This window comes from Octopus bimaculoides, chromosome 24 (assembly GCF_001194135.2).
Source record: "Octopus bimaculoides isolate UCB-OBI-ISO-001 chromosome 24, ASM119413v2, whole genome shotgun sequence".
Lineage (NCBI taxonomy): Eukaryota > Metazoa > Mollusca > Cephalopoda > Octopoda > Octopodidae > Octopus > Octopus bimaculoides.
The window spans coordinates 35,589,535-35,603,318 of NC_069004.1; the positions used below are offsets into that span (position 1 = coordinate 35,589,535).

The 13,784-nt window shown below is 38.9% G+C and overlaps 1 protein-coding gene across 1 annotated transcript in view; it reads left to right on the top strand.

Moving 5' to 3' along the window:
• LOC106884198 (major facilitator superfamily domain-containing protein 1) overlaps positions 1 to 12,253 on the top strand; it is a 19,721-nt gene extending 7,468 nt beyond the window's left edge. Inside the window, exons 2-12 of the mRNA XM_014935444.2 lie at positions 2,282 to 2,490; positions 3,920 to 3,987; positions 4,589 to 4,697; positions 6,043 to 6,139; positions 6,533 to 6,631; positions 7,017 to 7,128; positions 7,533 to 7,589; positions 8,480 to 8,636; positions 10,445 to 10,542; positions 11,364 to 11,476; positions 12,006 to 12,253. Coding sequence (XP_014790930.2) covers positions 2,282 to 2,490; positions 3,920 to 3,987; positions 4,589 to 4,697; positions 6,043 to 6,139; positions 6,533 to 6,631; positions 7,017 to 7,128; positions 7,533 to 7,589; positions 8,480 to 8,636; positions 10,445 to 10,542; positions 11,364 to 11,476; positions 12,006 to 12,238 — 1,352 coding nt within the window. The 3' untranslated portion in view covers positions 12,239 to 12,253. The remainder of the gene's footprint in view (positions 1 to 2,281; positions 2,491 to 3,919; positions 3,988 to 4,588; positions 4,698 to 6,042; positions 6,140 to 6,532; positions 6,632 to 7,016; positions 7,129 to 7,532; positions 7,590 to 8,479; positions 8,637 to 10,444; positions 10,543 to 11,363; positions 11,477 to 12,005) is intronic.
• The last annotated feature ends 1,531 nt before the right edge of the window (positions 12,254 to 13,784 follow it).

A 13,784-nucleotide genomic window follows, 5' to 3' on the forward strand; every position in this document is an offset into this window, starting at 1 on the left:
TTGTTGTGATATTTTCACATCACCAAGGAAGTAAGTCAGCTATTCCTGACCTCTCCAATGTCATGTGGTCTAACGCACACACACACACACACACACATGTGTGTGAGTCATGAACGTGATGTTGCTTAGTATATTAGCAGAAGCCCTGTGTGAGTTTGGAGAAGTTCTTTTGCCAGGAGGTCATCGTTATGGGATTGTCTGTGTGTGGGAGTTAAACAGATGAATTTAAAAAGGCTTTCCCTCCCCCCTCTCCCTTTTTATACATTAATGTTCAGTTCTAATAAAAACAATTTTACATTAATCTGATGGGTTGCTCCATACTTTTGTACAAATCTATCATTCTTAAACAGGAATGTTGTGGACAGTGAGTTCGAAGTATGGGACTGCAATACTTTAGAGCCTTTATGTAGGCTCTGTTTAATTAAAGTCCTCCTTGGGTGCAGTAATAAAAATAAATGCGCCCTTTTAAAGCCTAGCTAGGCTCATGGGCCCGGTTTCCCCGGTTTCAATGGCGTATGTGTTCCCCAGCTGTAAGGGACGCCAGTCCATCACAGCGTTACTCATTTTTGTCAGCTGAGTGGACTGGAGCAACGTGAAATGAAACGTTTTGCTCAAGAACACAAGGCGTCGACCGGTCCAGGAATCGAAACCACAACCTTACGATCATGATGCTGACACCCTAACCACTTGGCCACGCGCCTCTACCTTGGGTGCAGTGGTAATTAGCTTTTGTGGCAGAGGTGGGGGAATTATGGAGAAATTTTGATCAATTAAATTTTTATTGATTAAATTTGTAGTTATGTTGTTGTTTAGAATTTATTGATGTATGTAGAACTTTGTAAACAAACCAGGGGGTGTTTCCCCTTTGTTGGGGAGGTACAAGGTGTGACAATATTTCTTTGCTTTCCAGTATTAATGGATTTAATCTTTTTGTTTGGACAATGTAAAGGTCAAAGGTACAAAGTTCAGTATTTAAGCCTTTAGTTACTGGGTGTGTCAGCATTTTTTCCACAAAAGTGAAAGTAGTAAGTGGTAAGACTGGTCATTTCTCTATTTATTGTAGTGGTTAGGGTTGGTCATTTCCTGTTCCCATTTGTAAGGGGGGAGGGTTATTAATGAGGCATGTCATGGCTTTGTTAGTGGAGGAAATTGCTCCAGTCTCTATTCGTTTATTCTTTTACTTGTTTCAGTCATTTGACTGCGGCCATGCTGGAGCACCACCTTTAGTTGAACAAATCGACCCCAAGTTTGTTCTTCGTAAGCCTGATACTTATTCTATCAGTCTTTTTTGCCATTCCGCTAAGTCACAGGGACGTAAACACACCAACATCGGTTTTCAAGCGATGGGCTTCTTTCAGTTTCTGTCTACCAAATCCACTCACAAGGCAACTACTCGACAGAGGGAACCAACAACTGCATGGCTGGAATGTCCTTAAACTGCCTTATTTCTCATCATTGTGTTTTGCATCTTGTTCTATTTAATACAATTCCCGACCAACCCATGCCAGCATAGAAACTGGATATTAAATGATGATGATGATGATGATGATTCCAGATCTGGATATTATGTGACATCATTCTTTTTATACCTGCTTCATACAGGTTGCTGCTCACGTATCACCGGAAAAACATTTTCCCCAAAATTTTTCCTGGAAATTGCAAACACTGCCCCAACACCTGTAACAATTACAATCTCACTGCCCAAGAAAATTATAATTACTCTTAACAATTAAAATTATTTTTCCCCTCCAACAATTGGAATTATCCCAGAAAAATCTCACCCTCAACATAAATTACTAACCTTTACATGCAAAAAATTAAAAAATTTCATCAAAGAATAACAATAATAAAAAAAATTCTTCAAAATTATCAGCCAAGAAATTGTTTTTAATTTTTTTTTTTTTGTCGCCCTTTCAAAGCCTAGCCAGGCTCATGGGCCCGGTTTCCTGGTTTTTATGGCGTATGTGTTCCTCCCAGCTGGACGGGATGCCAGTCCATCGCAGCGTTACTCAAGAAACAGGAAGAAAGAGTGAGAGAAAGTTGGGGCGAGAGAGTACAACAGGCGTCGCCACCATCCCCTGCCGGAGCCTCGTGGGGCTTTAGGTGTTTTCGCTCAATAAATACTCACAACGCTTGGTCTGGGAATCGAAACCGTGATCCTCCGACGGCGAGTCCGCTGCCCTAACCACTGGGCCATTGCGCCTCTACTATGTTTTTAATTTAGCATCAGATTTACCATTTACCATTGTTTCTTTTTCTTCTTCTTCTTCTTCTTCTTCAGGCAGCTATTTCTGTTATGATAACCCAGCAGCACTTCAAGATCATATGTTGAAAGATCTCAGCTTGCAAGAATACCAATTCATGAGTTTTTATATGTGGTACTCTTGGCCGAACGTCATTCTCTGTTTCTTCGGTGGATTTCTTATTGACAGGCTTTTTGGTGTCCGACTTGGAGCCATCATTTTCAGCAGTTTTGTCACAGTTGGACAAGTAAGTCATTTCGCTTGTTTCTTGGATTTGGGATTTAAACCTTTAGCAGATTACTTTGTTCAAATTCATTTGAATTAATCCTGCATTAACTTGTAGCTTTCAGATTTCAATCATGCGGTTGCTTATTTTCAGAATGAAAATGGCTGGTTTGAACGTAAAACGCAGGAGAAATATTTGAGCCAGATATGGTGGGTTTAAATACTAAAGGGTTAGCTTTAATTCTATTTAATGCCTTCTCCTTTCTTTCTCTTGAAAACATAATTTTGAGGGCAAATAGCTGTGTGGATATGTAGCTGAGCTATTGACCTCAGGAGATCTTGGAGTTGTCATTATGCTGTGTCTCTGAAGAGGAAGACTCCTGCAAACTTGGCAAACATCATTGTCATACAAGCAATGTCTTTCGTCTCCAACTTTCCTCAAAAACATATCTGACCATGGGAGAAATATTACCTTACTTGAATAAAAGGTGAGGGTTGCTAATAGGAAAGGCTAGTTGCCCTTCCCATTGCCACCTGTAATCTGTGAGGGCATTTGCTTCAAGGAATTCCATCTGGCCATATCAAGCAAGCTTTCATCTTTCCTACCTGCGCAAGGTGTGGCTCCTTTGCTGCCCTACAAAGCTCTGTGTTTTGTGCTCAGTGTATGAGATTTGTAGCAGCCCTCTGAAGAGAGGAAAAGGGGGAGGAAAATGAGAGAGGGGAGAAGTAATAAAAACAGAGAAGAGAGAAAATGAAGGCAGAGGATAACTTGCGCTCAAATGCCTTGATTCTTCATTCCATGTCAAGAAAACCTCTTGGTATTCATTTCAAACCTGTGTTCTGAGTTCAAATGTCACTGAAGTCATTTTGCATTTTATACTTCTGTGGTTGATTAAAAAAAGGGGTCAACATAAAGAGGCGGAATGATTAGGGGTATCAGATGGGGTACTTTTATATTATTTCTTCCAGTTCTTTATATTGCTGAGTTCAAATCTCAACTTGGAGGAGGGTGGCTGGGTAGACTTAATCCATTGCTTGCTTTAATCCTTTAGCTTTCAGATTACTCTCTCAAATGTGTAATGCTTATTTATTTACATGGTTAATCCTGCATTATCTCGTGGCTTTGAGATTTTGATGGTGCAGTTATTTGTTGCTAGAATGACATTGTAGAGTCAGTGTGAGAGGTGGGATGAAGTCAGTTTGAAAATAAAAATAGGTAGACATTTTGGGGTCTGATTTGTATCATTGTAAATGCTAATAAATTAATGTCATCATCACCGGGCACCAAGGGTGGGACAACTCTGAGTTTTGAGGGTACCTTTGTCCCTTATGGTGGCCCTGTATAAAGTGTCATGGACACCACCTTTCTTCCTGACTAAAACCATTAAAAAAAAAATGACAATAATTAATTTACAATATCACTCATTAATCGTCATTCTTTTTTCTCTCAGGTAATATTTGCACTTGGCGCCATCTACGATAAATTATGGTTGATGGATATGGGTCGGTTCATTTTTGGGTGAGTATTTTCTGTGTCAGGGTTTTGGGGTTTCTCTTTGTGGTTCTCATCTTCCTTCAGTTTCTCTCTTCTCTGCTTCCATCGCTTCTCACTCCTCTTCCCTCAACATTCTCCTCTCTCTTCCCCTCCTCCTCTTCTCCCTACTCCCCCCTCTCTCCAGTGTTTTACCGGAATTAGGATTTGTTTTCTTGGAACTTTCTTCACCTTCAAACATCATTCAGTTCAAATATTCTCCTCACCTTCAGTCCCGTCTGTCTGTCCATCTCTCTTGAGGATGCAGCATGAGTGAATGGTTCAGAAGGTGCAAGGTTCAATCCTGCCCTCTGGCATTTTCAACAACTGTCTCAGGTTGACACATATTTTGTGAATGACTTATAATTCAAATATGTTTCAGTCATAACCATTCCCTCATTTTTTTTTTGAGACAATGTATCTTGGATTACATTAACTTCTGTGCCTTTCTATGTAGTTGTCTATTTCCCAGATTAGTTCTGGTTAAACAGATCTATGATCAACATGTGTGTATGTGTGTATATTATATACGTTTATGTGTGTGCCTATAAAGGTTGCTACCATTTACCGTTTGTGTTTCTCCTGACAGAATCGGAGGTGAATCCCTGGCCGTGGCGCAGAACACTTATGCTGTGAAATGGTTCAAAGGCAAAGAACTCAACATGGTCTTTGGTTTACAGTTGAGCTTTTCCCGAATTGTAAGTTGGGGGTCTTTTCACTCCTCTTCTATTTCATGCTCTTGTTGTTGTTGTTTAACCCTAGGTCAGTCCTAGGGTTAAACAGTCTGTGTGTCTCTGATATTCCTGTAAATTGAAGTCCTTTAAAAGTGTTCTGGCTAAACAAAGGAGTAAGGATCATCATCACTATCCAATGTGCTGGATCCATCAAGGGATGTTGTGGGATAAAAGTCTGTCTAACGATCTACAAATCACAGATGGTGTCAGATGTCAAAAAAAGAAAGAAAAAACGACTATTGAAGAGGTTGCAAAATGCAAGGAGAATATTAGAAAAAATAAATAGGTGGTGCTCCAACATGGCCACAGTCAAATGACTGAAACAAGTAAAAGAGTAAGTAAATGAGTGGAAATCGAACCTGAGAAATGTCCCCAGACTCAAATAAAATGAAAGAAATATATAAAATACATATGAAGGGAAGTAATCATTAAGGACCTGTAAGTATCAGTTATTTCCCTTGTAAAATGCCTGGGCCGCGAGAATTGCTGAAAGAATATCTTGTTTTTCTTTATTTATATATATATATATATATATATATATACACATGTATATTATGTATATAATATATATGTATGTAATATGTACACATATATAGATGATATATATGCACACACAAATATATATAATATGTATATATAGACGTAGGAGTGGCTGTGTGGTAAGTAGCTTGCTTCCCAACCACATGGTCCCGGGTTCATTCCCACTGCGTGGCACCTTGGGTAAGTGTCTTCTATTATAGCCTCGGGCCGACCAAAGCCTTGTGAGTGGATTTGGTAGACGGAAACTGAAAGAAGCCCGTCGTATATATGTATATATATATGTATGTGTTTGTGTGTCTGTGTTTGTCCCTCCAACATCGCTTGACAACCGACGCTGGTGTGTTTATGTCCCCGTAACTTAGCGGTTCGGCAAAAGAGACCGTTAGAATAAGTACTAGGCTTCTAAAGAATAAGTCCTGGGGTCGATTTGCTCGACTAAAGAGTAAAAGAGTATATATATATATATATATAAAACATACTTAATATTATATATATATATTATATACACACACACACATACATATATATGTGTGTGTGTGTGTGTGTGTGTGTGTGTGTGTGTACAAGAGTAAGCACATAAATGTAAAACAAGGAGGGTAAAAAAGGGTTCGAATATTGGAGGTAGAATAATATGTTTTATTAATATATATACATGATGTCTGTGAGCATGGGAAACAGATGTTAAAAGTCTGTTTCCCATGCCTTCACTATGATGATGATGATGTATATATTAGTTGTTCACACACATCTCTTTTTTCATTTATTCCAGGGAAGTACTGTCAACATGAATATCATGGGACCCCTCTACAATATATTTAGTCGAGATAATCCTGGATATAAAGGACTCGGTTATTTGCTTCTTATTGGTAAGTTGCTCTGTGTTGATATTTCCCAGACATCAAAGTTTCATCATTCAATTAACCTTAAATTACATGTCTCTACATTACACACACACATACACACACACACACACACACACACACACACACACTGTGAAGTCCCAGTCAACTCTGCTCTCTGTACAGAGAATAATGACAGAATCTTGACTGCTGATGCTATCAGCAAAACCTGTGTTGTTATTCTTAAACCTGCTTTAAACTCCCAATCCTGTATCAACATGCATTCATCTGTATCTTACATATATGCATACACACACCTGTACCTCAGATACTCAAGTGTCTCCTGCCCCCCCCCCCCAACCATTCAACAAACTGAATGCAGTGTTGATCAAATGCTTTCATGTTCTTCTCTTCTTTCAGTTGGTGGTGCCACCTGTCTTGTGTCCTTGTCCTGTGCCTTGTTATTGGCATTATTTGATAAAAGAGCTGACAGAATTCTCAAAATCAAAGCCAAAGCAGGTAGAGTTTTACTTTTTATTTTCCTTTGAAAACTACTGAATTGTTGTTGTTTGCGTCTATTATCTTTCAGGTTTCCGTAATTAACCTGCAGAGGGCACCAGTAGAAAGCGCCAGTCCCTATCATTTATACCAACCCCCAATACATAGTCTGCTTTTTATGCTATCATTCTACATTTCAACAAATGGCTGAGTTGATCTATCAAGTTATGCCTCCCTTTTGAGAATTGTTTTCTGTTGTTAAATATGTGTGTGTGTGTGTGTGTGTGTGTGTGTGTACATTTACGTAGGCTGTGCTTTCATTTGTCTGTGTTACATTTTACATGTAACTTATATTCATATGACACAATACAATGATGCAATGTTTCTGTTTTGATTTCATTAACAGAGGAAGTCGTCAACATAAAAGATGTGAAGGATTTCCCTTTAACGATGTGGCTTATTTGCATTATTTGTGTAGCTTATTACGTTACAGTCTTCCCATTTATTGGCCTCGGTCTGTGAGTAGAGCTTTGAAATTTCCTTCTCGTTATTCTCTTATTCTCTTCTCAATGCTCGTTAACTATATATTTCCTTATTTTGACTCTTCTAGTCAGAGTTATCTTCTAATTTTTTTACCTCTCTCTCTGCAAGTAACAAATATCTCTGGACACGACCAGATTAGTATTTATTTTACATGATAAGAGTTTAGCAATTAACATAATTTACATAACTAGAATCAATTAAACATATTTTTACCTAATGAGCATTACACATTCTGGCTAATCAAGCATAATTTACCTAACAACATTACACTTCTTCTTAATTATTCATAATCCACCATTTTTAATTGATTTAGTGCTTTACCATTTTTAATTATGCCCGTTAGTCAATCTTTTCCTAAAATTTCTTTTTTTTTTTCCAGAGTCTTTTTTGAAAATAAATTCGATTTTGATGCTTCATTAGCTGCCACAGTCAACAGGTAAGAATTAGTTTTTTCTCTTTCTTCTCCTCCCTCCTCCTCTCTTCCTCTTTCCATTTAAGGTAGTGGAATTGGTAGAGCTTCAAGCATGATACCCAGTGGTATTTAGTTAAGGTTCTTTACTGAATACCAAGTTCAACTCTCACCAAAGTCAGTGTTGTCTCTCATCCATTCTGGATCAATAAAATATGACACTAATCAAGCGCATTGGCCATTCGAGGTTAATGATATAAATACCAGTTAACTTCTGGGGGTCAATGTAAAATTGTTGGTCTCATGCCAAAATTAGATGGAATTATTAATATTATCGTTATTATTATTATTACTGAACAGATTAGACTGCTGGAAAATAAAAGAATCCTAACATTGGGCTAAAACAAGCCTTAGATGTCGAGGCAGCCTCCGGAAGCCAAAATTCTTCTTCTTATTATTATTATTATTGTTATTATTATTATTATTATTATTATTATTATTAAGGCAGTGAGCTGGCAGCATTGTTAGCATGCTGGGCAAAATGCTTAGCGACATTTCGTCCCTCCTTACGTTCTGAGTTCAAATTCCGCCAAGGTTCATTTCATTTTCCATCCTTTCAGATTTGATAAAATAAGTACCAGTTGAGCAACTGGGGTTCATGTATTTGAAGAGCCCATTTCCCAATATTCCTGGCCTTGTGCCTAAAGCAGAAAAGATTATTATTATTATTTTCTGAGTTCAAATCAGGGCAGCTTTGTCCTTCGTATCTCTGGAATCCATAAAATTCTTAGTCGAGTTCTAGCATCAATGTAAGTGATTAATATTTGTTGCCCCACCCCACAAAAACAAAAGCCTGAGATAGAAATAACTTACTAATTAAACAAACTAATTAACTAATTAACTTGTTTTATTTTCAGTATTGTATATATTATATCCGCTGTGGCCTCACCTGTCAGTGGTCTGATTGTGGACAAAACTGGTAAAAATATATTCTGGTTGTCTCTTGGCATTTTTGTTACCTTGATCTGCCATGCATTGATGGGATTTACGTTCTTAAACCCTTTTGTAGCCATGGTACGTGTACACTCTTTCTCTCTTTGTGTGTGTGTGTGCATGCGTGCATATATGTGTTTGTGTGTGTGTGTCTGTGTATGTTTTTTTTTATGTTCAGTTCTAATAAAAACAATTTTACATTAATTTGATGGGTTATTCCATACTTTTGTAGATTCCAAATTTGTTACTCTTAAACATGAATATTATCGACAGGGACTTCGAAGTTACAGCTAGTTAAGCCATTGCCAGACTGTTATGCATTGAAGTTAATCTTGGTTTAGCGGTATTTCGTCTTTCTTTATGTTCTGAGTTCAATATATATATAGTTAAAACTTACTTGCAAATGGATGCGTAGCATTCGATAATATAATAATACAAATGACATGTGAGCATATGCATGTATACATACATATATGTACATACCTACATGTCAGAAAAACGTGGACAAAACAGGAACGGGAACATGAACAAAGCACAAAAAACGAACTTTTTTTACGGACAACAAAATGACCCCATAGGAAAACAGAAAAGCCGCTTATGGAAGTTTTCATCATAAAGAAATAAGATGAAGTGGAGATGCACTGCTGGATGTGCAGTGTGAGTGTGCATAAACGAATTAGTTCAAAGGTGCTGAGTGAAAAAGTGGGCATAAGTGGAATCAGATGCTGTGTACAAGAGAGAAGACTGTGTTTGGTTTGGTCATCAGATGTGTTTGGATGAGGAGAGTTGCATAAAGAAGTGCTGAGTGATATTTGTGGATGGAATCTGTGGAAGAAGGAGACTGAGGAAAACACGAGACAAAGTGGTGAAGAATGACTTTCAGATGATGAACCTCATCAAAGAAATGTCAAAAGACCACCAAGATGAATGGGGACTTGCTTTACTTGAGAAGATCCTTTCATCTAAGGATTAAACGTCTGTCCCTTATGCCTGTGCCCCCTGCACACAATTTCTCTCTGAAAAATCTCCCCTACAACTTGTCTGCTTAATGACCCCCCCCCACCCGCTCCCTTCCATTTGTTTTCACCATTCACTTGGATTCCCCTTCCTCTCTATCCCCTACTCTCCTTTCTCACTCACAGAGTTCAATCCTCTTCACCACTCCACTTATCTTCACCCCCTGTTTACCTTTCATGCTACACCCTGACACGTCTCCACCACCACCATCTTTTCTTTCTCTCTCCTCTCCCTCTCTTATACTTTACTCTCTCTTCAACTGATATAAAGTCACTCTCTCTCTCTCTCTCAGTTGACGGGTCTTTGTCTTGCAAGATACTTAGTGACCCCAGCAGGGCTGGTGCCATGTAAAAAGCACTCAGTACGCTCTGCAAATTGGTTGGGATTAAGAAAGCATCAAGTTGTAGAAACGATGCCAAAACAGACAGCAGAACATGGTACAATCCTTTGGCTCTGGTCAAACTGTCCAACCCATGCCAGCATGGAAAACAGATGTTACATGGCGATGATGATGATGATGATGATGATGCTGTATATGTGCTTGTGTATGTGTGTAAAGAGTGCCAAGTACACTATGAAGTGATTGGTGAAGGGCATCCAGTTGTAAAAACCTTGCCAAAACAGACATTGTAGCTCGATGCAGTTTGTTGGCTCCTGTCAAACATGGAAGATAGGCTTAAAAATCGTGATGATGATGATGTTATCTGAGAGAGATTTCACTACTATTTCTAGCAGGCCTAGTGACCATGTAGAGGCTTCCCTGCTGCTGTTATTGTTGCTGTATATTCTTTTTTTTTTTAATATATTTCTTTCGTGTTAATAACATTCTCCTATGTTTTCACATTCTCTCTGTTTTTTCTCTGTCATTCCAGTCCTTGATGGGTGTCGCCTATTCCATTCTAGCCAGTGCTTTGTGGCCCCTTGTGGCTCATATCATTCCAACTCATCAACTTGGAACAGCTTACGGAGTGTATGTATATTTTTTCTTCCTAAAATCCTGGGACTTGCACTAAACCAAATACACAGCTAATCCTCTTGATTTATTACCTTATGTCAAAACCAGGCTGAGTCGGTAGAGCGTTGGATAAAATGTCTTTGTGGGATTTCTTCCAACTCTGCATGTTCTGAGTTCAAATTCTGTTGAGGTTGACTTTGCCCTTCTTCATTTCAGGGTCAGTAAAAAGGGTACCAGTTAAATATTGATATAATCAACTAACCCCCCACCGACACCCCGAGTAACGTTTGACGGTCTTGTACCAAATGGCAGAACCCTGCCAAGGTTGACTTTGCCTGTCATGCTTTCAATAAAATAAACGACTTTCCCCCACCATTGCCACCCAAAATTTGAAGCCATAAAGAAGCAAGCTAATAATATTGATAGTGTACTGGACCAAATGCTTAGTGGCATTTCTACAGGCTGTTTATGTTCTGAGTTCAAATTCCACCGAGGTCAGCTTTGCCTTTCATTCTTTCGGGGGGTCGATAAAATAGGTACCACTTACGTTCTGGGATCAATATAATCAACTAGCCCCTTTCTGAAAATTTGAGGCCTTGTGCCTTTGGTTGAAAAGATTATTATTTGTTGTAATTGAACAACTTCCCAGTTCATCTCTGTTGGCCAAATGATGTTTTTTTTTTAAATTTAGTTTCTTATTTATCAAAAGTTTGGTTCGTGTTCATCAACAGGTTACCCACACATACACTTGCTCTAACTGGGATTGAAACCTCAACAAACCATTTCTGTCCTCAACTTAACACATCAATCACAACATTGTCTCTATTTCATTTCAGAATGCAGGCCATACAGAACTTGGGTCTGGCTTTGGTGTCATATGCTTGTGGTTTAATTGTGGATTCAAAGGGTTACCTGATATTGGAAGTGTTCTTCCTCGTCTGTTTATGCAGTGAGTATTTACTTTGTCTCTCTCTTATAGCTTTCTCTTTGCATGTGTGTGTGTGTGCATATAAATTATATATATATAAGGAGCATTCCATCGGTTACAGTGACAAGGGTCCTAGCTGATCCGATCAACGGAACAGTCTGCTTGTGTAATCAACGAGCAAGTGGTTGAACATTCCACAGACACACGGACCCTTAACGTAGTTCTCGGGGGATATTCAGCATGACACAAAGTGTGACAAGGCTGACCCCTTTGAAATACAGGTACCACTCTATCAAATGTAATGCACATTTATTCACATTCATTTCAACTGATGCTGCATTATCTCATAGCCTAGAGACTTCAATGATGTGACTGTATATTGTATGGTAGGTGTGAGAGGCTGCATCTGGCCAGGTGGAGCATAAAACATTGACATTATTTTGGCCGGATGTGACTGGTTGAAATGTTAAAGGGTTGATCAAATTTTTAATTGCTGCCTTAATTATTTCTTAATTTTTTCTCTTTCTTTCTTTTTTCTTCTTCATTCTAGTCGCTCTCGTTGCTGCAGTTTGTCTTTATTTGCGAGATGTTGCTCAAGGTAAGTCTAACTCAACTACTGCTGTTAATTATATGAGACAAATGTTAATTATGTTAATAAGCGCAGGAGTGGCTGTGTGGCAAGTAGCTTCCTTACCAGCCACATGGTTCCGGGTTCAGTCCCACTGCGTGGCACCTTGGGTAAGAGTCTTCTACTATAGCCTTGGGCCAACCGAAGCCTTGTGAGTGGATTTGGTTGATGGAAACTGAAAGAAGCCCGTCGCGCATATATATATATGTGTGTGTGTGAATGTATGTATTTGTGTGTCTGGGTTTGTCCCCCACCATCACTTGACAACCGATGTTGGTGTGTTTACATCCCCGTAACGTAGCGGTTCGCAAAAAAAGGCCGATGGAATAAGTATAAGGCTTACAATGAATAAGTCCTGGGTCTATTTGTTGGACTAAAGGCAGTGTTCGAGCATGGCCGCAGTTTAATGACTGAAACAAGTAAAAGAATAAAATAAAATAATTAACGAATACAATCAACAAGATTGCAGATTTTGATGTAAGGCAAGGGAGGTAACTGCTTAAGTAGAAAGGGGGATAACTCTGAGGAGGAGTAGAAAGGGGATTAACCCTAAAAAGGAGTAGAAGGGGGATAACTCTGAGAAGAATTATTTTTCCTTCTATCTTTTACTTGTTTCAGCCATAACACCGCCTTGACGGGTTCGGTGAAACAAATCGACCCTTGTACTCTTTTGACAAATCACTCAGTTACGGGGTCGTAAGCATACCAACACCGCTTGTGAAATGGTGATGCGAGCAAATCCAAACACAAAGACACACATACATAGATATATGCATGTATATTTGTATGTGTGTGTTTATGTAGGTGTGTGGCTTAGTGGTTAGGGTGGTGCACTCATGATCATAAGATTGTGGTTTCGATTCTTGGACTGGGCGATTCATTGTGTTCTTGAGCAAAACAACCTTACATGTTGCTCCAGTCCATGCCAAAAGTGAGTAATCCACAAACAGCTCAGCGTCCCTTCCATGGGGGTGGGTGGGTGACCGGGTGGAATATATATAAAAATGTGTATGTATGTATATGCACACTCACACACACAGAAACTGGGAAGGTCTGAGGCTGTAGTAGGAGACACTTGTCCAAGGTTCCACACAGTGGGACTGAACCCAGAACTTTGTGATTGAGAAGCAAACGTCTCACCACACAACCATGCTTGATTTTGTTTTTAAACTTATTTAAATACATCAGCCATCTTTAAATATTTCCTGACGGGATCAACCCACCGTTTAACTTAAAAACAAAACCCTGTTCTGCCCCTCTTATTATTAATATGTTCTTAGTTTGTTTTTTTTTGTTATATGCTTTCATGTCATGGGCCCTGAAATTGACTTTTTTGCATTTTTCTCTGCAAATATTTATTTTTTTAACCTAAACGTATTGCATTTTTGTTTGACAAGTGTTTGTGTGCACACATATTGATGTATGTGTGAGCAGGTTAAACACACACACACATTGATGTATGTGTGAGCGGGTTACACACACACACACATATTGATGTATGTGTGAACGGGTTACACACACACACACACATTGATGTATGTGTGAGCAGGTTACACACACACACACACATTGATGTATGTGTGAGCGGGTTACACACACACACACACATATTGATGTATGTGTGAGTGGGTTACACACAGACACACACACATTGATGTATGTGTGAGTGGGTTACACACAGACACACACACATTGATGTAT